General features: G+C 45.0%; 1 protein-coding gene across 2 annotated transcripts in view; it reads left to right on the plus strand.

Annotated features, from left to right (window-relative positions):
• klhl29 (kelch-like family member 29) overlaps positions 1–23,440 on the plus strand; it is an 88,532-nt gene that overhangs the window by 34,668 nt on the left and 30,424 nt on the right. For both annotated transcript variants that reach the window (XM_088361170.1, XM_088361169.1), the window contains 2 exons: positions 14,888–15,026; positions 16,418–16,900. In XM_088361170.1, coding sequence (XP_088217296.1) covers positions 14,888–15,026; positions 16,418–16,900 — 622 coding nt within the window. The remainder of the gene's footprint in view (positions 1–14,887; positions 15,027–16,417; positions 16,901–23,440) is intronic.

The raw sequence follows: 23,440 nt of genomic DNA on the forward strand, positions 1-23,440 counted from the left end.
GAGGTGCCTTGAGCTGCTAAGTCCCCGAAGGGAAAGCGAGATGTTCAAGGAGTTATGGTGGCGTAAGAAAGAACAGCCGCCTTTTTCCCAAAGCTTATTGAGCTGTCAGGTTGTAGTCCCGGCCGCAGAATATCGATTTCCCGTCACATGTCCAAATCCGGTTGGAATCTTCCACTCTTTTACCCCAAACTTCAGCAACGTACTCAATTTTGACTACGTGTCTCGTTTGATGATATTCTACAAATGTTTATGTCCTTTGTTTTCCCGTACTGAACTCGTAATTATTTTTTTCCGACAACCGCTTTACATCCGTGTTGCATGTAGTTCATTTTAAAAAAGCAATTGCGAGTTTATGGACGCAACCTGTTAGGCCAACATCATTAATATACCTCAGAAAGAAACGAGAGGAGACAATAAATAAGTTGTGCTGTTTGCACGGGGGACCGGACAGGCCTCATAATGAAGACGTAGTGTGCGTGTGCGTGACACCGCGTGGCCGTGCCTGTACTTGAGCGCGTTTCATTAAGCTCATTTAAACGAGGTCGTTAAGCCGATGAAATGAGGCCCTATATATTTGGGAGTGGGTACAAAAAAACAGCACTCGGAAGGCGAGTGTGTGCGCGTGTGCCTTTGTGTGTGTGTTCCTGGGGGGACGTCTGCATCGCTGCCAAGTATGCCTTCGTGCTAGCATTAAGTGCAATAACCACTGTAGCATCCTGATAGCGCTCTATGAACAACTTGACAATAGTGGCTATTAGGATGCTTTAATTAGCTCTCGCCCAGCTTTAAATAACAAGTAACGACCGCCCACCCCCACACTACACACACACACACACACACTCGCATGCGGACGCTACTCAAACGTAGAGTACCAACGAGTACCACCTCATTAAGGGCTTCTCGATATAGTCTGGGGCTGGTGGAGCTGACATGTGACAAAGTGCAAATAAGCCCCTGTAGGTTTCAGACCTGTAAAACTAACAACAAAAATAGAAGTCGTTTGTACAGAGGTGTCTTGAAATACGAGCCATCGACCTGCCGAATTTGATATATTTTTAATTTGTGCACTGTATGTTGGCCAACTCACTTCTTGGCAGATGAGAAATATTTTTGTGTCATAAACAACATCGGAACACAAACGATGCAGCAACACACGGAGACAGACAATATAATAATCCTCCTTGGCTTATTTATTTTTTATCCTCTGCAAAGAATGATCAATATTACTGCCGTAATGAGAAGTTGAGGGATTCGTTGTGATTATACAACAAATATCAAGTATGGATGAAAATCAGACGTCAATGATGCTGTGCAGCGAATTGCATTGCTTTAAATTGGTCATCGTCATGCAACACCGATGTGAGGCCGCTGTCGGAAAGAAGACTCGTACAACTTTAAAGCCATGGAAATCTGGGGGTGGGAAAAATCGATGTCGCAATGGTCACGGTGCTGGAGTGGAGTGTGCAAATTTGCCTTATAAATTCCCTTTTATAACTTATAAATGTCTCCTCGGCCTTAGATTTAAGGCGGCGACAAAGACCACACACACGCGAACGCACTAGACAATGTGATTGTAACCTCCCTCGGCTGCACCTCGCAGTCATCCGATTACGGCCTACTGGGAAATAACAGTCGACGCGTTGGAGGAGTGGAGCAACGCGCCGCCTCGCAATTAGCCGGCAAATTGAAGCTAATAGTTTGGCGAGTTGAGAAGCAACACTTTGCAAAAGTAATTGCACAAGTAATTAGCATTTAGATGATGAGGGTTCAGAAATGCTTCCGCAGGTATTGTGTAGCGTTTAATCGAATAGATTTAATCTTATATATTGATTTGGTGTGTGTGGAAGAAAATCTAACCGCGTTAACCTCTAATTCATTTTTTGCCTTTTTTTTTTGTTCGAAGTTATGCTTTTAAACTCGCTTGGACTTTTAACTTTGTTACCGAGCAAACTAGAAGAATAAATTGAGTTAATGGTTAGGCGAAGAGGAATGAGGACATTTTTTTAACTCAATTCATACTGAATTTGGAACAAGAAAAATGCAAGAAAATACATTAAAAAAAATTGGAAAAATAACCTAAAACTATTAGATATTTACAAAGCCATACTACATCAAAATGAGAAGATTAAAATGAAAAAATAGACAAAAAATCTATTAAATTGTATTCAACTTAAGTTTGGTTTAAAAAAAAAAGGAATTTGTACAAAAGTGCTGCAGAGATTTTTATCTTTTAAATCTGATCATCTTCGTAAAAACCACACAATCATTTTCCTTTTTTTTGTATTCTCCCAAAAAAAGTTAAAACCTACAAGACAACATGGGCCTTTTAAATTTGCCAGCTCGGAAGCGCACAGATAATTAATAATTCATTGCTCTCATCTTACGCCTGTGAACAAGCTCCTCTTTTGACTTTTTTTTTTTACACATATTTTCACCCCAAATGAGGAAAAACAAGAGCAAGGTGGCTGAGGGGGGAATAAATTCGCATTTCTGTCCAAAAACAACAAAGTGTTTAATTCTGCTGTGCGTCACGCTGAACTGATTCATCAACACAGGAACGGGAAGAACAACGTTTTTCCATCAAGACTTAATCCGATAGCAAGAAGCCTCTTGTCGTCTGCTTGTCCCGGTTAGTGAGAGTGGAGCAGGCACAAAACTCTTAATGAGATTAAAAAAAAAAAAAAAAGTGAGTTTCAGTCATTTGTTGGGCCAGAGTTGAGGTCAGACCACAAAAGGCTGATTAAGTCTCACCCTATTAGAATCTGCATTTAAAAGGCGATCAATTATTTATAATGTTGAATACAAAAATGGCTGGCTGGGAAACCCCAAAGCAACGACACCACAACGGAATCAATGGAAGAATAATAATAATCATGAAAAATGGCTTGGTGGCCTTGGTGAATATTTTGCCGTGGTATGATTAAAAATTAGAATAATAAATACAGTGCGGTTTCCTCTCTGTGTTTAAAACTGGAGAGAATATAAAATGAACAGAATAAAATTAGACTAATGTGCGCGCGGCCAGTGGGAGAAAAATGGCCAGAATTTATTCCGAGCAACCGGTTTGTTCACCCAAAAGCGCACCTTTAAAAATTACATGCATAATTAACTTATATAATGAAGTCTGCTACTAGTTCTCTTACATTTTTTTGGGGGCATGTTGAGTTGTAGAAATGAGTCAAGGTGATCTCAACAAAACTTTCTGTTTGGAAACATTGATTTTCACCCACTGCAAATGACTGTGGAATTTACTATCCCCCACGATAATACCAAATTTACATTGTGAAGACAAACGCGCTAACCTACAGGATTTTTTTTTTTTTTCACAGAAACTTAATTGCTCCATCGTTCCGGTTCCTCCTACTTTCAAGGCGGCAAGCCTCGGAGCTGACAACAGCTGTCTTTGCTAATTCTTTTCATTAGCACTTTGCAAACTCTTCGTAGTCGCTCACTAGCCTCCGGAGAACGAGCCAATTATGAACGACGGAAGGGAGAAGAAAAAAAAATCGGGCAAAGTATAATTTTCACCTTTGACGAAAAGCCTCTCACGCACGCTTGAGTGGTGGGGCGAGACGGCGCCATTGACGAATGACGGTAACAAATCTAAGACGACAGCCACTTGGAGCTGTCGGCGGATGGACGGCGATGAGCCTCTCGACACGCTCACCCTGTCTGACAAGCTCGTTGCTGTCCTTCGTTGACAATCCCGAGGAGGACTCGAGAAGACTGACCACCGAAAAGTCTCCAAAAGACACTCGAACGACGATTGAATAGATAGAATAGAATAGAATAGATCTTTATTGTCATTGTCTCACTTGTACAACGAAATTTAATTGCCAGCTGATCAGTGCATAAAATAAAATAAATAAATAGAATAAAAAGATTAAAAAAGTACAATCTAAAAGACCTACAGAAGAACATACACCGACAATCTTTTTTTTTAGCGGCATTTAACGTGACTACCGCTGTGGGGTAAAAACTGTTTGCAAATCTGCTAGTCCTTGACCTAATCGATCTGTAGCGTCTGCCTGATGGCAACAGTTCGAAAAGGGAGTGGCCAGGGTGGGAAATGTCCTTCAGAATGTTCTGTGTTTTTTTGAGACAGCGGGCTCTGTGTAGGTCTTCCAGTGTGGGGAGAGGGCAGCCAACGATCTTCTGTGCTGTGTTGATGACCCCTTGGAGGTTTTCCTCTGAGCTGCAGTGCAGCTAGAGTACCAAACACATATACAATACGTTAAAGTGCTTTCTATGGAACAGTGATAGAAAGACACCAGCAGTCTTTGCGGAATGTTGTACCTCCTAAGCACCAGTAGAGTCTTCGCTGGGCCGTTTTTAGCAGTTCCAGGTGAAATCCTCCTCGATGTGGACTCCCAGGTAACGGAAGTGTTCCATCCATGAGTTCCATGAATGGAAAGTCAATTCAGCCTTTTCGCACTGCACTTAACAGGACGCAGCGGACTGTCAACGTTTCGTATGTTGAGTCGAGCCAAGCTAGTTTCATTTTTATTTAATTCCCTCAGTCTCCTTCCAACTCCAAATTGGCTTCTTCAAGAAGTAGATACAGGAGACCCTTGTTCTCTTGTGTTGTCTTCGTTTGTTAGCATCAGTGGTGTTTCAACCCCTGCGTTGGCTGTGATGTGCTTTTCGACCTGCGAAGCCTATTATCGCTAGCGTTGACAAAGTCACCGTGACATAAATAGACATGGCGGGGCCGCTTCTTGTCTTTCATCCCAGCGTGATATCCAGTGACTGCTTATTAGATTGAACCATCGGAGCCCCGTCAGCTCGGAGCCACGCTCATGAGTGAGCTGGTTTGTTTCCATTCCCTGCCCGTTTGGCCAAATAACAAAGCCCATGTTGGATCGCCGCTTTGGAAAGTCTCTCGGTTGGCTTTATTCGAAGGGATAAAAGCGGCGATGCCAAAGGTCAGCTGGGACATGGCGGCGATTGTACGTAAACCTCAGTGACATCCCGAGATTGACAAACGCCACACAGATAAGGTTCATCTAGTCGCCATTGTCCAAGCGCCCGCTTTTGTCGGCACTTTCATTTTTTTCTATCTTCTTCTTTGCAGTCAATAACGCTTGATATGTGCCTTGATGGCGGATTCATGATAAGCTTCGCATTGACTCCTATTTTTTTATCGATCGCATCGCGCACTGACTACGACGTCTGGCAATGCCGATGAGGTCGCTCAGACGATGTCGTCGTAAGCTGTTCCGAGAGACAATCAATTCCCTATAGTCCAATGATCATTTGTTTACATTTACTTTATAAAAAAATGCTAAATAAATGTATAGATTATTGAAGATAGTGACAGTTAAAATATCTAATTAAATTAAATTTGAATTGTTCCTTCATTGCAGAAGATTCACAATGAGCCATTTTGAATAGTTCGATGAATGAAATTAAATGAAAGCAATGCAAAATAACTCTTTGTAAATTGCTTTTATAATGAGACACGATGATCATGCAGTACATGATTGAGAGCAGACTGCGGACATTTTGTCCTAATCCAGGCCCGCCGGCGTGCTGGGATTGGTCGGCGAGCAGACAACTGACTCAGCATCTCCTTGATTAACAATCACAATTCAACTTTCCACGAGGCCTCCTTAAAGGAAAACCGCTGCTTAATCCTTTTCCTGGCCCCCTCTCTTGCGGCCGTCTGCTTGAAAGCAGATTTGTTTGTCTACAAACACGGTGACGTTCGCATTCCTGAATGGAAAGCGATGATGGCGACGCTCATTGGGAGCCAAATAAAATCAGGTGCAGTCATCGGCGCAGATGAGACAGCTTATGGACGTTGCCTTGAGCAACAACAGACGTGTTCGCAGGCTGCCAACTAAATCATGTGGCCCATTTTATGTTGTTTTTTTTTCCCCAGGAAGTAAAAATCAAATCCAAAAAGCAAAACAGGAAGTGGCACTTTTTATGAGTAGGCTAATAGTTCCCCTGCGTGGCTTCTCAAAGCTGTCTTCCAGAAAATTTACATTTTTGACCACAACTAATATGCACATCCCTGAAGAACTTTCAGGGAAGACACCTCTGCTTCTGCATATTCAGAATTGTCCTGTCCGAACCTAAAATTTATTCTGAAACCTCAAACTGAATATCGTTGACCCCTAACCTTAAGCCCCAATGACAATATTACCACACAAAGACTAAAAGAGTTGCTCGACCCTGTTCACCTTCCGGTGTAGCGTGACAAATTCTCCCAAAACCAAGGGCGCACCACCAAAGGAGAGATTTCTCCCTCGTGGTCATTTTGTGACGGATCATTTTCTCAGGAAGAGGATTTGCTGACATTTTCACCATTCAATGCAAATAGCAATCGGCGAGTTCGGGACGGGATGAGACTGGTGGCGAGAAGCTAATAAATCAAATCCAGGCAGCAGAGTGTGAAGGTGGTTTACTTTTGGGATCCTCCAAGGGGGGGGGAGTAAAAAAGTAAGTCGGGAAGGCTGCCTCTGCTTTGAGGATTTATGAAGGACAATCCGGTTGTCTGTTTGCGTTCTCATGTATACGCGAGAACGGCGGAATTGGCGAATAACAAGAATACAAATTCCATTCTTTGAAACTTTGGAGAAGCAAAAGTCTTGGGACACACCAACCCCCAACCATAAACCTTTTCCTTAAACCCTGAACCCCAAACTCCTATTTGTAAAACTACCGTATTTGCCGATGTATAAGTCGACTCGGTGTATAAGTCGACCCCCTAAAATTCGACGGAAATTTACGATTTTATGATATATCCTTTGTATAAGTCGAGCTCAATTGTTGCATTATATTAAACTTCAAAATTTAATCAGAAATATGCGAAATTTATTGACGAAATGTGTTCAAATTCCGTGAGGCCGTGCGCATGCGCAGTGGCCGGAAATAGCTGCAGCCGAGCGGATCGGCTGTTTATAAGCACCGCGGAGGAGATCGCGGAGCCTCATTCGACTTCCAGCGGCCGGCGAGCTCGCGCACGCCGCCCGGCACCACCGGGAGGCCGGAAATAGCTTCAAGCCGAGCGGCTCGGCACTTTATAAGCACCGCAGAGGAGATCGCGGAGCCTCATTCGACTTCCAGCGGCCAGCGCACTCGCGCACGCCGCCTGGCACCACCGGGAGGCCGTGCGCACGCGCCAAGTGGCCGGAAATAGCTCCCGCCGAGCGGATCGGCTCTTTATAAGCACCGGGAGGAGATCGCGGAGCCTCATTCGACTTCCAGCGGCTGGCAAGCTCGCGCACGCCGCCCGGCACATCCGGGAGGCCGTGCGCACGCGCCAAGTGGCCGAAAATAGCTCCCGCCGAGCGGATCGGCACTTTATAAGCGCCGCGGATGAAATCGCGGAGCCTCATTCGACTTCCAGTGGCCGGCGAGCTCGCGCACGCCGCCCGGCACATCCGGGAGGCTGTGCGCACGCGCCAAGTGGCCGAAAATAGCTCCCGCCGAGCGGATCGGCTGTTTATAAGCACCGCGGAGGAGATCGCGGAGCCTAATTCGACTTCCAGCGGGCCGCGCACTCGCGCACGCCGCCCGGTTCAAATTTTCTAAGTGCAACGCACAATGAGATGCATGAGAAACGGCCTTGGTTACCATCACATTTGAAGCGATGAATACGAAGTTAAATTTTATGACTCGGTGTATAAGTCGAGGTCGATTTTTTTCGGTCCATTTTGGATCAAAAAAGGTCGACCAATACACCGGCAAATACGGTACTCCAAACCGTCGCAGAATTTTATTATCAAGCCAACCTTGCCCGTGAAGTTTAAAAGAAAAGTTTTTTTTTTCCCCTGTTGATTAAGGTAGCTCTCGTCGCTTCCCTGTTGCGACGGCCGCGGTATGAGGTCTGTGTACCGGATCAATGGGCCAACCAGACGCAATGCCAGATGAGGTATTTCTACGACGCACCTCATTGATCGCCGCTGTCGATGCTTCGCAAGTGACACTTAATTGTGTGAAGAGGAAAACTTTTTTTTTTTTCGCCCTCCTGCTTTTCAATCAAATACAAATTGGCTTTTGAGGGAAAAAGAACGGTGCGTGGCTTCGGACCGATGATGGAGTGATCCATCAATCTAGCAGAATCTTTGCAGGGTGCTGAAATCCAGCGCTGGTTGATGGCATCCTTTAATAATAAAAAGGGGCAGTGTGGAAAAAAAAAAAAAAAAGGCAAATGGCAGTGCTCGTTGGAATAGAAAGCTCCACGCGGCCTTGCGGCGTCTTAATGGAACGCCAGCAGCCGGTATTACACAGACGCTCTATCAGAGCCCATCAAAGCGCGGGATGTATAGCGGCAGAGTATCAAGCACGGCCATCTTCATTGTTTACTACGCCTCTCTGCTCAGCTGCCCACGCTGAATTTATGCCGCTGTGTTGTGGCTGCAAAACAAATCGAACTCTGCTAGTTGGTAAAATCCCAAAGTCAACTCCAGGAAAGCCACCATATTGTAAAATCAACTTGTGTGTCGTTGAGACTAAAATTCAATCAACCGCCATAGAAGTACAATCTTCTAACTGCGACCACTACCGAAACATTTAAACTTATGTGAGATTTACTCCACAGAGCGCCGAGGAGCGGCAATCTCCCCGGTGCGAATAAGCATGCAGAGAAGGGGCGGATTTGAACGATCAAATTAAAGGATTAAACCATGTATGAAATCCATGTTTCAGTGGGCTCTTGGCGCAAAGACACTTTGAGGAGGAATATTATGCTTCAGCAGATAAAAGACTTCGGCTTTGGCCCGTGTTTAAACCCAATAAAATCCTTCCGTGCTCACTCGGCTAATGTCGCAGTGCTTGTGTTTCGCCCAGCATGGATGCAAATGACTCTTGCCTGAAACTTTCAGAAAGCTGAATCATAATTGCTTTTGCCTGCTGTGCGTTTTCAAGTTCTACTCAGTTTACGTTGCTTACAACTTGACGTCCGGCGTAATACTTTTGAGAGAAAAGGATGAAAACTGATAGAAAATGAGATTTGCTTACATTTGACTCGTCTGACCTCAATGTTTAGCCCAGTCCGTTACGATTTGACCCACGTGAAGACCATCAAATGTTTCGCTGCTAATTAAATTAGCCGCCTATCGCTTTTCGGACTCGCATGATGCTTACCTTGAAATATCTTCTGCCATGTGTATAGACTAGCATTAGCATTTGAAGAGCTCACATTGTTGGCATACCGCCTGGAGGTGGTTCCAAGCCCACAAAACACTCAAAGCAGAGTCTGTTTTGTTTTCTCCCCACCTGCTGCACTCTAAAAACCCCCCACCTCGCTTGTGCCGTGTCAGACCCCCGACTACGGCGGGCATGCTGGGAGCCCCCCCGGGGTTCTCGCTGACCGCTTCATCTTGTTGGATAAAAAGCCGCCTTTGAGCGGAGCTAGTGGGGGGCCCGGCGTTGTCTTAGCCCCCCTCAGGAGGGGAAGCTCAAAGGTAGGAATGAAGCCGCCCAGACAATATTTTCAAACAAAGGTGCGTAACAGTTTAACCTTAAACTAGCAGCTTCTAAAAACGATTGAGGACCGGTGTGCTGGATTGTTTTCAAAAGAAAGTCCGACAGCTTGCTTCTTTTATTTACATCCCACCAATGTGAATTTATTTAACTGTCACAATTCTTACGTCCACTTCAAATTTCTTACTATTGGGCAATATTCCCAGCTAAACCATCATAAAAAAGGGACTAGAGTACGGAAATTATGAGAGCGTTGTCGCGTAATATGCTATCGTTATCACTAAACTGCGGCTAGCCAGCTGTTTCATTGGCTTCCAATCCTGGCCTTGAAGAATGCACTCGTTGCATTTTGCAGCATTATGTCGCTAATTAGGCGCATTTGTGGCAAAAGAGTCACCATGGGCGGCGCCTCCGGTTTTCCAGCCCGATTGGACGTCTGTGTTGTTTGCTTCAACCGCTTGGGCTTAATCCCGCTCATGTCGGGTAAACAAAAAGCAGCCGTGCTTGATTCGATGTGCTTTGAAGGCACTTCAGAGCGCCTTTTTCAAGCTTTTTGTCAAAGCAGCAGGGGGGCTGTATGGAGGGCTGGCTATTGGTTGACTGGACGAATTGCCAGAGTTTTTTTTATTTGTATTTTTGGTCAGTTTATACTTTCTTTCCCCCCCTCCTAATATTTTTGTATTTTTTATTAATTGTTTGTGTCGACCAGATTTTTTTTCTCATTTGTTCCTGCCAAGCTGCCTTTATCTGAGGCTAACTCAATCTGGCCAATGTACATCGACTCCCCTCGCGGGTGTTCATCTATGAGGTACTGACAGACTACTGGATTGTTCCCTCCCCAAATGCTCAGCAGTCACGGCCCGCCGGAGCCCCGCGTGTCACTCGGTCAGTCGCAGCAGGGAGCCCCCGATAAACTTAAAGCGTGACACGAAGAAGCTGAATGCGGTCAACTGCTCGATGCCTTGGGACGGGGCCTCTTTGACGCCTGTCTCGCACAAACAAGAACACAAAAGGAAGGTTGCAAGTGCTGCGAGGTCTGAGCACTCGGACGATATTAGCTCCGCTTTCTCACTCGAGCATGTCGGCAATCTCGCAATTTCAGCGTCCAAGCCTTCGGCGGCGGCGGCAGCGGCCCTCCCTCCTGGGCTGGAAATCACCGAGCGTATCCGTAGCCGCTCCACGGAGCATCAATGCGATATAAGCCCGGCAGACGATAGTGTTATTTTCATGATGCCGGTCTACTGCAGCCGCCCCGGGGTCAGCGTTAAGTGTGAGAAGGATGTCAGATGCGTAGGTTACGATGCTTGGAAACATGGGGCTTGGCAGTCGAGACAAGTAGCAATTAAAAAAAAAAAAAAAAAGGTATAAAAAGAAAACTGATGTCGCCGATGATCGCAGCCGATTTTGTACTGCCACCTGCATGTAATGCTTGAGTTAACAGACAAAAATGGAGTTTTTTTTTTTTTTTTTCTTCCTCTCCATCTTTGTTTACACAGTTGCGCGTGATGTGCTGCAGCATTACGGTCCAATAGATTGGACACGGTGGCATGCGGGGACGCCCGGGACTAATCGGTTTCACATTCAGGTGATGTCGCATCACCATGGAGATGAACTCTCCCCTGTAACGGGACGTGAACGTGACTCATTAATTCTTGCTCACTTTCAGGTCTTAGTTTCATATATATATATATATATATATATATATACACGTATATATATGTATGTGTATGTATACATATATGCGTATATGTGTATATATATTAAAAAAAACTGCAGTGAGAGTGATCGCTCATGGGGCGACGCGGTGAGTCTGCGTGATGGATGTTTCTGGGAGAAGAGCCATTATTCCCATCAGCTTCCACATTTCAGCCAAGTCCGGCGTGTCTGTCCGTGCTTGGCCGAAGGGAAAGGAGGAGAAAAAAAAACCTGCCCTCTTGCAAGCAGATGGATTTCATGAATTTCATTTCCTCGCGTACTCTTCCTCCTCCTTCTTCCTTGTGTGTTGTTACAAGCTAACTTTGTCAGTGGATTAAGCGATCAAGAGGAGAAGGCGGCCCAGAATATTTCTCATTTTATATCATATTTTTGTATTCTCCCTGAATACTTTTTTTTTGCTGTTATTTCTGAGCAATATTTTTGAGTAGTGTTAGCAAGCAGATGGACTTCATGAATTTACACTCGCACGATCCTGGTCTTCCTTCCTTGCATGCAATTACAAACCAGTGTTATTTCTATGTAGGGAGCAATATCGAGTCTTGATTAAATTTGTTTGCACGCGTCTCCCGTGAGATAGTGAGCATATTTGTGGAGGTGGTAGTGCATTTTAATGTCCGCAACACCGCACATGTCCAGTTGTATTGGAAGAGACCATTGCAAAAAATGCAAACTGGTTCTGTGCTGCTCTGTGATTGGCCAATCTGTGCATCTGGTGTGACGATGCGTAATATTTGTTTGCGGGGCTAAATGCAAACGCAAAAAACAAAACGTTTGAGCAATTCTCTTTCCTTCGTTTAAACGTTACCAATGACTCAACGCAGTCAGAAATTCACCGCGTGCTTAGGCAGATGGTGGCGGGCTGCAGACATGAGGTTCTGCTCGGCTCGAGACCAAGATGGCGACAGATGTCACCTGACACAATCACCATCGAGATGAGGATGTCGCTTGGGGGTGTGTGGGCGTGTGACATCCCAATGTTGTCTAGTGTCTTGTTGCCAAGCGGCAAACTGAGCATTGGGTTTTGACGCCATGCTAGGCCCATATCCCCCCACGTGATCCAAAATGGCCGACTTCCTGTTTGTTTGTAGGCATGTGTGAAACAGGCAATGCAGTTAGTTTATTTTTTTAAATACAAAGCGTCCATCATCAAAACTGATTTGCTAATATAAATGCATCATCTGCATTTATGTACACTCTTCCCCCCGTGCTGTGTTTTATTGAGCAAGTTATTATAAATATAAATATTTACTGTTGCAATATCTTTTTATTGCATTATATTACTTTGTGCTTTGTATACCTCCTCTGCAACACCTCATTATGTATGCATTTAGGAATAAACACAGGGATTTTTTTTTATTAGTATTATTATATAGGTTCCAATAATTTGATTGTAGCAATATTTCTGTATGGCTTCATCCCGCTGGGAGCCTTTTTCCAATATTTCCAGTCTGAATAACTGAAGATGATCATTTTCCTTTTATAAGGAACATTGCTGGTTTATCTAATGAAGTGTCTGGCTACTCGTGACATAATCGCAGTACAGCATGTACTCGGGTGTTGCCGTTCGACCCCCGGCCAGAGCCCCAAATGGCTTTGGCGCAGGCTCGAAAATTATTTATATGGCTCCTCGCCCCCCGCTCACCCAGCAGATGCTTTCTGTCCAGTCGGCAGAAAGCATCCGCTGGCCGATGATAATAGGCTACCTTCAATTGATGCAACTGGAACCATGTAGCACAAAATAAAATGGAGAGAAAATGTCAGCTGCCGTCACGCAACCTCCGCTTCCTTCATACTTGTCTCCTCGCAGCATGTCCACCGTCTTAATAAATAAATCCAGGCCCCTGTGTGTGTGTGTGTACTGGGAGTAGGCATGCACAGACACACAGCAATATTTACAGTGTGTAGTCATGGCCAAGTCTTTTTTGTATTCCTTCCGGTGCATCATCATTTTCTGGTGTGTGTTTGCAGTCAGTCCACATGCACGGCTCACATTTTTTTTCCACTTTATTTACCAGCTCATTGTCTCCGTCAAGCGTGCTAGTTGGTGAAGGAATTATTTTAAAGATTTTGTTAGTGAGCAAAACTAGATGTGTAAGAGCTTATTATTTGTATGTTAGTGTTTAGTTTGTTGCTTAGTTAGGTTTGTTTGTTTTTGTGGGACAGTGACCCGCTACAACCAGTAGATGGTGCTGTGGAAGGTACTGTAGTTCCCGCTCCACACACACACGACTGAACGGTGATGCCGCAAATGGAGATGAAGCTAACCAAAGTATGAAGTTGCAACAAATCAGGTGTTTGTTTTTGGGTACTCTTATTACTCTTAATGAGGCCATGTTTGTGGATGCGGGCGAAGTCAGAGGGTCACATTCTGAGCGTTAATGATGAGTTTTCCTCCACCGCAGAGGATGAGGAGGAAGCTTGCTCATTAAAACAAATAGCAGGGCTGGAAAGAGCATCTCCTCACCTTGGATATGCTCGGGAATCTTGCCCCCCACCCTCCCCTCGAGTCTCCGGAATGGAGCAGTTCTGTGAGTAAAGCGTCTGAGTTGACAGCTTGTAGTGGACAAAAGAAGCTGACAGCTCATCTTCCCGGGCTTCATTCCCTCGCTCCATCACTCCTTTGTCTCTGCTTTTTTTTTTAGGGTGGGGGGTGGTCTTTGGCTTCTACCGTACACACGCAAAAGCGTACACACACACACGGCTGTCAGAGAAGCTCCAGTTGGGATTTATCTCCGAGTGGACACGCATTCAACTTGTCTGCCCGTGTGAAACTGAGTTTTCACCCCAAAACACAGCATTGTTGCAAAGGGTGTTCCCCAGGGTTCTGTTTCGGGTTTACTTCTATTGACAATTTATTTTACAGCTGCTGTCACACAAACACAAGCTGCCTCGTGATCACAAACATACAATTGTTTGAAGTGTACCGAAGCAGCCTTGGGCAATGAGCCACATGCTGCTTCACCAAATCTAAAACCCTCATCTGATCTCATGTCGAGGTCTGTTTTGCAACAGTTTATACAAGCTTTTACCCCACTTTTGGAACTTCTTCTACTCTTACTACTTTTGGTTATACTCACATTTTTGAAATCCAACCACAGCCTTGTTTTTGAACCCTTGGGCCTACTACGTTATTACAAGTACTACAGTAATACTGTTACTAGTACTGGTTGGGTTCTGTATGATAAAGCTGCTTGTGAATTCTGAAGCCAAGCTGCGTCGCTGCGGGGTCAGGCAGGATAATGGAATGAAGGGCCAGAGCGCCGCTCGGAGGGGATCCGGGTCTTTTCTATTAACTTCAAGGCCAAGCGGAGGGGAATCCGGCTTCAGCGCCGAACCCTTGAAAACCCGTAGCAGTCCGTTGAGCCCAGATTCCGAAGCGGCGGGTGAAATGGGGGGAAAAGATGTCCCACGGGGGGGGACTGGCTGTGATTGAGCCAGCGTTACATCAGCCTGCACTCGCATGATAACGTTTCTTCGTCACAAAAATGCTATTTTTCACATAGCAGGTGTGAAAATAAAAATACTTTGTTTTAATAGACAAAGCACATCTTTACTGTACGGAATTGTGTTTCTTGCACAACCAACCAGACTATTATACAGCGAAGTTCTCGATGTTTTGAGGTCCAAGGACCACTTACAGACGTAAAATGGATATTATAAAATGCAATCAGGCTCCATTTTGAAAACTACTACTTGAGTGATGATCAATACTGAGTTGTTGTGATTTTGGTTCCAGGTGTCTCCTGGGGACAACCAAAGCTCTGGCTTGCTACTCGCCCCAGGCGTAAGGTGGGGACAGACGCCCATCAACCAACTCACGCCCTGGGACACGGACGAGCCACCTAGCAAGCAGCATCGAGATGGCGAGGCTACAGGTAACGCATGAAATTCACCCACTTATTGTGAGTGAGCCACTTTAAGGCATTTTGAGTGTGACTGTGAGTGAAAATGCATAATGTACAAACAGCTTCTTTTTTTCTTCTTTTTTGAATGTCAAAATCGTACATGCAAAGAAAACCCCCTTAGTGGTCTTAACGGCCCACGTCAAAAGCACTGTCGACGGGATAATGCGCAGCCGTCTGACATTCATGCCATTGTCTCCCCTTTTCCGCCTCCCCTTCCCTGAAGACTTATTTGTAATGAAGCCACCCAGAATGGCTTTGCCCCAGAGCGGTTAATTTTCTTCGCTGACCTGCCGCGACTCACCCAAAAATGTCTCTTTTCAACAAGAACACCAGCAGACAGCGGCGTTACGCTAATAAAGAGAGACAACCGAGGACTCAATTGCAGCAACTGTTGACTGATTGATTATGAGACATTTTCGGTAGTTATGTCAACTTTTTTTTTTTTATGCGGGTAAGGCAATTGAGAACCGATTGAGCAATACCAACAAATCGTACAATGTGATGCAGTTACACACATCATCTTAATACATTATTTCATCATTGTACAAAAGGTTCATAATAGACTGAAAATAGGTGCTATAATGTTATAAAATAGGCTCTATAATGTTATTGTATATACAAAAATAGTGCAGACATTGAGAATGAGATGCAAAATGAAGAAATAATTGGCAACACTCCATTGGGAGGAACTGGGTCACAAGGCAGCACCGGTTAGCTGACTGACTGACTTGTGACTTCTCTATCAGAACCTCCAGCGTCATAAATAATGCAGGTGACTTTTTTTTCTTTTCAAGCATCATTTAGATTTTGGCCCTTTGACTCAGCCCTCTGTTATTTTTAGAAGGTGGCGAGGAGGCATCATTTAGGTCCAATATGGTTGCGTCTTCCCGGCACACCCTGCTCACAGAGCGCCTCGGGGTAGGATATGATTGGCTCAGAGTGTGCGGATAAACACACAGTCCACAGTGGCATAAAAAGCGCAAGCCATGCGTTTGCTCTTTGCTAAACTCTTGTGATGATGTTGATCTTACACTCGGGTTAATTAAACATAAGGGAGGTTTGCGTTATAAGGAAAAAAAAAAAATCTTCATATGCAGCCTCAGTAGTGCAGCAGCCGGACAATTGGACGAGAATGCATTAGAAAATCGGGAGAAAAAATAATCACTAAACAGAATTAGATTCAAAGTAGCCGAGTAATAACACACTATGTTGCAAATGTGAGCAATATACTGGGAAAAAAACCATGGCGGAGCTCGTCGGTGATATTACTGGAAAAGAAATGTTAATATTTGCCACGAAGTTTTTACATGGGGAATCTTTATCAAATGTGTACTGGACTGGTGGTTGTTTTTGTCTCGCAGGTCCCTCCTGGGTGGCTCCGGTCAGCCAGCCCAGCCTCTTGCCCCACACGTACGCCCTCCCCCACCCGCCCTCCTACAACCACAGCGTGACGGCGCAGTCGCCCATCATCGGGGTGACGTCTGTGCCGCCACCCCATCATCAGCACTCCCTCATGACGGCCCACTTTCAGCTGACGCCGCAGTCCACCCCGCAGCCGCCCGCTATGGTGCTGAGCATGCCCGGCCAGCCTCCTTACGCCACAGCTCCGTCCAACCACGTGGTGCACCCCGGCCCTCACGGCATGATAGCCAACGGCCACTTGAGCGCCCACCACCCAGGCCTCATTCAGCTCACTAATGGACAGGGGGCTCCCAGCCACGCCCCGGCCGCCGCTAACGCCACACCGGCCGCCGCCGACAATCAGGAGGGTCCCAACGGGTTGCAAATGCTGCGGACGGTCGGGATGGGGAAGTACGAGTTCAGCGATCCGGGACATCCCAAAGGTAAGCAAGGAGGGGCGGGCAGGGGGATCGCGCTCACGTCTTTTCATTGGGGCTTTCGATTTCACTTCAATGAACAATTTTTGTTTGTTCTGCTCGCATCTGCCCAGACAAAACTCAGAGCCTAAAGCCACCATTAGACTTTTGAGTTGGAATGGCAACCATGCTAACAAAGCAAGTGTTTGGTTTACAGGGTAGCTTTGGGTGAGGGAAAGTGGGTTAGCTTCCGCGTGTTAGTTAGCTTCACCATTGGAGCTCGCGAGATGGTTATTAACCTCAGACTCAACTAAAGCGCCTTTACTGATAGAGCAAAAAAATGTTTTGTCCGAATCGGACCAGTGCCTGCCTCGCAGGTGTCGTTTGCAAAGTTGATTCACAGCCCTCGAGCAGAATTTGCCGTCTGGTTTTAACCTTGGAGTTTACGACGCAGGGACACGTCAGAAACAGATGTTCGCAATTCCCGGTACAATTTTCACATTTAATGAAGCTTTTCATTTAGGTTTAGATTGTTTTCACCCCCACACGCACTCCCAACCCCCCCTCGCCACATCTCCGACTCATTGCGATCAATAAAACAAAGGCAAATGAACTCGTAGATTGCAGAAAAGCAATTATTTTGTGGCCTGCCCGCGCCACATTGAAATGAGACTGTAGGTAGAATTGCAAACGGATAATTAGACAGGATTGTCAGCTCGCCCCGGTCTCGATAAAATGAGAATTTTTGCTACCTCCGGCGTATTGAATCGGCTGTCATGATCCATTAAGTCTATACGTGCGCACCTGCGTTGACCTCCCACGAAGAGGCGCCGAATGTTAGCGTTTGCGGCGGCGCAGAACGACATTGTGATTCCAGCCCGAGGGATCGTCGGCGTCGGTTATTGCAATTGATCACATTTTCAATCAATTAAGCCATATGCTGAAATGTAAACATGCCAACGCCGGCAGGCCACCAATAAGTCAATGTTGTAAAGAGACAAGATGGCAAAAGGGGGCTTGATCTTGGAGATGCTGACGCCGGCGGTCTTAATCCACACAGCGAAGTGTGCGTCGGTCCGATATTTTATCAGATGACAGCCTGCAAACAGGACAGCGGCAGAAATTGCGCCTCGTCTTTTGAATGCGGCTTTTGCTTCAAAGGCAGCAATTTGTCTTCGCTCCGCTTCGACGAGCACATTTTCTACTTTGTGCACACGTGTGCCGATACACGCTTGCCGATACTGCTCTCAACAATTCAGTCTTGGGTTGTCATTGACCATACAGGTTCATAAAATACATGTCTGAAATGCCATTGACAAATACAAAATGATTTGAATAGCTATTTAGAAGGGCGAGTATTAGATCCGCTTGATGGAATATTGTCCGTGAAAAGGAAAGTGCAGCGTATCGTCTGCTTTGTGTGCACTTTTAACTTGCTCTCCTGCTGAAATGTTTGTCGCTGCTCTATAATTTTGCCCACCTTATTTGGCCGCCCACAGCAGGCACTCCCGGTAATAACCGCCTGTCGACACCGTGCGCCCCTCCCTTCCTCTTTAACGTTTACATTTTGTTTTTTATCGCTACTCAAATAACCGGTGCGGCTGACTCGGACAAACTCTGCCGTCAGCGGAGGTGACTGACATTGTTGATTAAAGGCCTTGTAAAGAGTGCAGGGCCCCCGCAGGCCGGGAGAGGCAACTCGAGTATATTGAACAGCTCGTTTAGATCGATGCTCGTGTCCTGATGAATATCAGCCATGGGATGCGAGTGTCGAGCTCAGCACGGACGAGCTCGGTAATGGGATTGATTTGAATGCATCTAAGCGAAGGGGCGGGGCGGGGTACATTAGCCTTTGTTGCGTTAGCGTTACGGTTATATTTGCGCTACATTTACATTTAAGAGACAGAAAACATATCAGTTATTGAGCATTAATACGTGTTGTCATTGGTTGCCAGCCTGTCTTTATTTTGTTTTGACATGCATTTCGTTTGAAAAGCCAGCCTTTTATCTGACACTTGACGCTCGCTTCCACCTCGGCAGTCTTTACTGGCCCTTTGCGCCCACACAAACGGCGGCGACGATCACATGCATAAATGCACTCGAGGAGCCACCGGGCCCACGCGATGACACGGCGTGACACGCAGCCTCCTCGCCTGCCCAGGGAGTTCATCTTCCAGTCAGCTCACATCAGACCTTATCGGGGGAAGCGACGAGCGGCCGTCGTGAACGCAATTAAGATGCCCCGCCGAGTTAAGATCAAGGCAGTGCTTTGCCGTGAAAATGTGGATCTTTAACGTAGAGCAAAAAGTCAGCTGGATTTACTGGTGACATAATACTGTATGTTATGTATGACATCATAGAAATATAATATCTTAGAGAAAGGAGATATCGTTCAAGTGCATTTCAAAATGGTGGGCGATAAATCTAAAATTAGACAAATAAAAATAAACCAGCCTCAGCTGTTATTCGCGCCGCATCACTTATTTAAATTTTAGATGGCAATGAGGACAGCAGGAGCTTCACTTCCAGTGAATCCTCGCAAACAGTTTTGCAATAAGCCACGCCAAGCCCATTAATCACAGCGGCCTTCATTAAACCCGGCCCCCCTTTTCTCCTCGCTTTGTTTCCCGTTTGGCAGCGCCCGAGGGGGAAAAAAAAACAAAAAAAAAAGTAGACGCAAGATTCGCTGGCATGGTGACGAGGTAACAAATTGTTTTGGTACCTTTGCAGTTATCTTGAAGTTGGTCATTATCGCAAAACAAGAAAAAGTTTAGCATAGCGGAGCAATGCTTAACGAGCGCACAGCTTGGCAGAGCCAGTGTAAATATTGACCATGTTTATTATTTAAGATTGCCGCCTCCAACCCATTTTGGAGACAGCCGTGGCCGGCCTTCCAATTCTGAAGCATCATTGCCTTGTCAAGTCAGTTCTTTAACTCCCTGTAATTACAATTTACTCTGTAACAAATAACGATCCATGTAAATGTAAACAATTTACCTTTCATGACTTTATATAGCTCAATGTTTAGTAGAATTGTGTTTAAAAACCTACTATACGACACACGGCCGCTTTAATTTCTCTTCTAATTGCCAGGAGTGAACTTAACTGGTTTTTATGCCCCTCCCTAGTCAGCAGTGGTCTGTGGTTTTTCGCTGGGATCAGCATGGCTTCCGTCCAAGAGTTTCCTTTACATCTTGAAGCCGCACAGGAGAGGGGGGCAGGGGCTATTGGGAATATGGCGGCAGTTGAAAAGCCGCCTTCTGCCCGCACTCGCTCTCCCTCGTTATCGTATTTTAAAGGCGAGGAGCCCCCGCCAGGAGCCTCGGTGCATTATATCTGCCCGCGGTTAATGCACGGACGCTGGATAGCTCATTAAGATTGATCATCCCTTCCCCACTTCTTCCCATGCACAATTCAACGACAGCTTCATTAATCACCCGGATCTCGCAGATAAAGCTCGTGAACGTCACCGGCCGAACCTGAGGCCCAGACAGATCATGTTCTACATGCATAATCGGGAGCGTCCCTTGCCTACATCTCACCTGCGCTCTTTGCGGCAAGTCACTCCTTTTGTTCGCGACGTGGAATCGCATCCTCTTTTGTTCTTCCAAAAAAAAAAGAACAAAGCTTAGTGCTTGGTTGCACTTGAATTTAGTCTTTTTATCTTTGCCAAGTTTGATGAGCTTTCGGGAATGTTGAGCACCCCAAAAAGGTGATGGGAAGAAATGTCTCCATTTTCTCAAGTGCGCCATTAATAGCCTGCAATATATTTAGTTAGCAAACTGCGAGCGGAAACTGTAAAACAAGCAACAAGAAAGATGTAGAAACAGCTGGAGTCCATTTGCCCCCGGGGAGCGCCGGCGCTTATTGGTCCCCTGGAAAACTTAATGGAAAAACTTTATGGGCGCCATGAAAGCCCATCAAATAAAGTTGATTTCCGCCGCACAAACAGATACAAGGAGACATTTACAAGAAATGTGATTCAAGTCATGTGGCTATAAAACTTGATACAACCTCATATTTTCACCGCCTTGGATTTGTTTTACCAGATAGCCGAAAACAAACATACTAGCTTTCGCCATTCAGCTTTTGAATAATTGTTTAAAATAGAACCGGCACAAATGAACTCGTAAGCAAGACTGGAGTTGTGACTGGCAAACACGGCAGATGCTGCCAGAAAGCCGCCGTCCGTCTTCGGTGCAACGGCTGTTCCGCTCTAATGAGAAGGCCTACGAGCAGCGGGGAGGTGGGGCGCACAAACATTTCAACAGTGTCGGCCATGTTTGTGTCAAACTTCTACCAAGAAAACTTTTAAACAGCTTTGATAACGCATGCGGGACATCTAATAAATACTAATGACGAGAGCAGACAATCCCCCTTCCCGTCTTATTATTCCTGGGAGTTAGCAACAAGGTCGAGCGCGGGGAAGATTGATAGTTTGTCTGCGACCTAGACGGATGATCGCCGTTCCTGTCTGCAATCGAGACATCTTGCGCTCGCCTGACGGAAATCCCGTGTGAGGCGGCGAAGCTAGCACGATGCTATCGAATGACGCCGAATCACGGCACTATTGACGATTTGTCGTGGCCGTTCTCCGAGAACCAGATGACGATATGTTACCGTCGACATTGTGTCGATATTTCACGCCGCCGTATGGATAATGTACATGACGAAATGATTCATCACAATGATGATATTTGTCGGTAGTGTATCGTCACAGATGATAGCAATATATCACAATGGCAAGATTTGTTGCTAATGTAGTAAAAATGTAAAAAAAAATGATACGGTACAGTTATTTATGGTATGGATAAGTGATGCTAGTTTATTGATTTTTGTTGCACATGTTTTTTTTGGGGGGGGGGGCAATGAGGCATTCCGTGAGCAGTTCAGTGTGTTATTGGCATTTAAATGTTGTCTGTCTTCAGGGCTCCTGAGCAAAAACTAAAAAAAAAAAAAATTAGAAGGTCACAGCTGCCATGCTTAAACATGGTCAGAAAAAAATGAAAGATTTTTTTTTTTTTTTTAACAAGTTCTAATAGGATCAAAGGCAAGCGGTCCATAGCCCCCACCGCTAACCTTCTCCCGCTTGAGCCGCTTTGACTTTTAGGACGTTGTCCAGTAAACATGCGGCACGGACACGGTGACATTTATTCTTAAAGGGCTCAGCTGACATGAAAATGTTATTATCTTTGTCTACATGCCGAGGAGGTGATGAGAAACGCGGCGAGTCGTAAACGTAATGCAAGTGTGAATGGTAAAAGATGCTGAAGGTTACGCCAGACCTTTGCGCCACGCTTGCACTTTTTTTTTTTTTTTTTTTTTTTTAACAGGGTGTCGGGGGCGGTAATAAATAAAAAAGAAAAAGAAAAAAGTAATTCATGAGAAATTAATTAACCAGTTGCTCATAATTTTACCTAATAAAGCTTAGTTAATAATTGACTCGTTGATTATTATGAGTATAATCATTGTGGTGATTGTTTTTGTGGGTAGTAGGTAATACTTTGATAGCTAATGTTGTAATTGCCTGAGTGTCAGGCACTTTCATTAAAACAAAGTGCTGCGCTTGTCCGCTTCCCACCACTTTTAATTCAATTACATTAAGTTACTATTTCAGTGACAGAGTTCAAAGTGGTGACGTTTTTATAAAGCCGGCTGCAAAAAAAAAAAAGTAAAGCTCACAAGAGCCAAATCAATCAGCGACGTCAATGTTGTTTCTTCAAGTTGACCGCTGACCAGGCACAAACAAAATTGTAAACAAAATGTACTCCTTAACATCCCAACGAGTTTGCTTTTCAGTTAACATTTTTTACTAAAGTGGAAAAAAAAATCTAATCAACTCTGGATACTTTGCCATTATTAGAACACTCTTATTTTTTCAATTTCGGAGCTTTAAAAAATATGGTGGAAAGCGCAAGTGTTTTTTGTTTTTAGTTTTTGGGCAGAATGGTGGAAAAAATAAGGAGAGATATCGTTTAGGTGAAATGAAGCTGTCAAGAGTCTTTCCATAGTATGTTTATTTATTTATTTTTAAAGAGTGTGAAGGTGACGTGTTAATGTCTAGGAACGTCACACATTGCTTGAGCAGTGCTAGAAAATAAATCTTTGCACATTTCTGATGAGGTGCCGTTGGGTAGAAGTGCACACGGAGTGGATGTCATTATTCCGCATATTCCCTTGTGGAAGTATTTATTTCCGTGCTGCAAAAGCTTGGCGTGTGGGGGCTGTGCAAAGGTGTTACAGCATTTTTAAAATAGTTGATGCCAGAACAACCAAGGAAATACAGTTTTATGCCCCTTTAGGTATCATCAAATGAGGTTTAAGGTAACGAAATTATTTGTATGATGTGGTGCACAAACTGTAAGCACAATCAAAAATGTATTCCATCAATACTTTGATGTTGGATCTCGATTGAGAATTTTGTTCTTGGATCTCTTTCGTTGTCACAAAAAATCGCTACTAAGTGTTATTCATAAATACTGAATTGGAGCAGAAAATGAACATTGCGACTTTAGTTGCAGGTCTCTGCTCGCTTTTAAATATTCATGCGGCCGTGTTGACATTGTC

Source organism: Syngnathus floridae, chromosome 19, assembly GCF_059516105.1.
Source record: "Syngnathus floridae isolate MCC-2025c chromosome 19, RoL_Sflo_1.0, whole genome shotgun sequence".
NCBI classification, from domain to species: Eukaryota; Metazoa; Chordata; class Actinopteri; order Syngnathiformes; family Syngnathidae; genus Syngnathus; species Syngnathus floridae.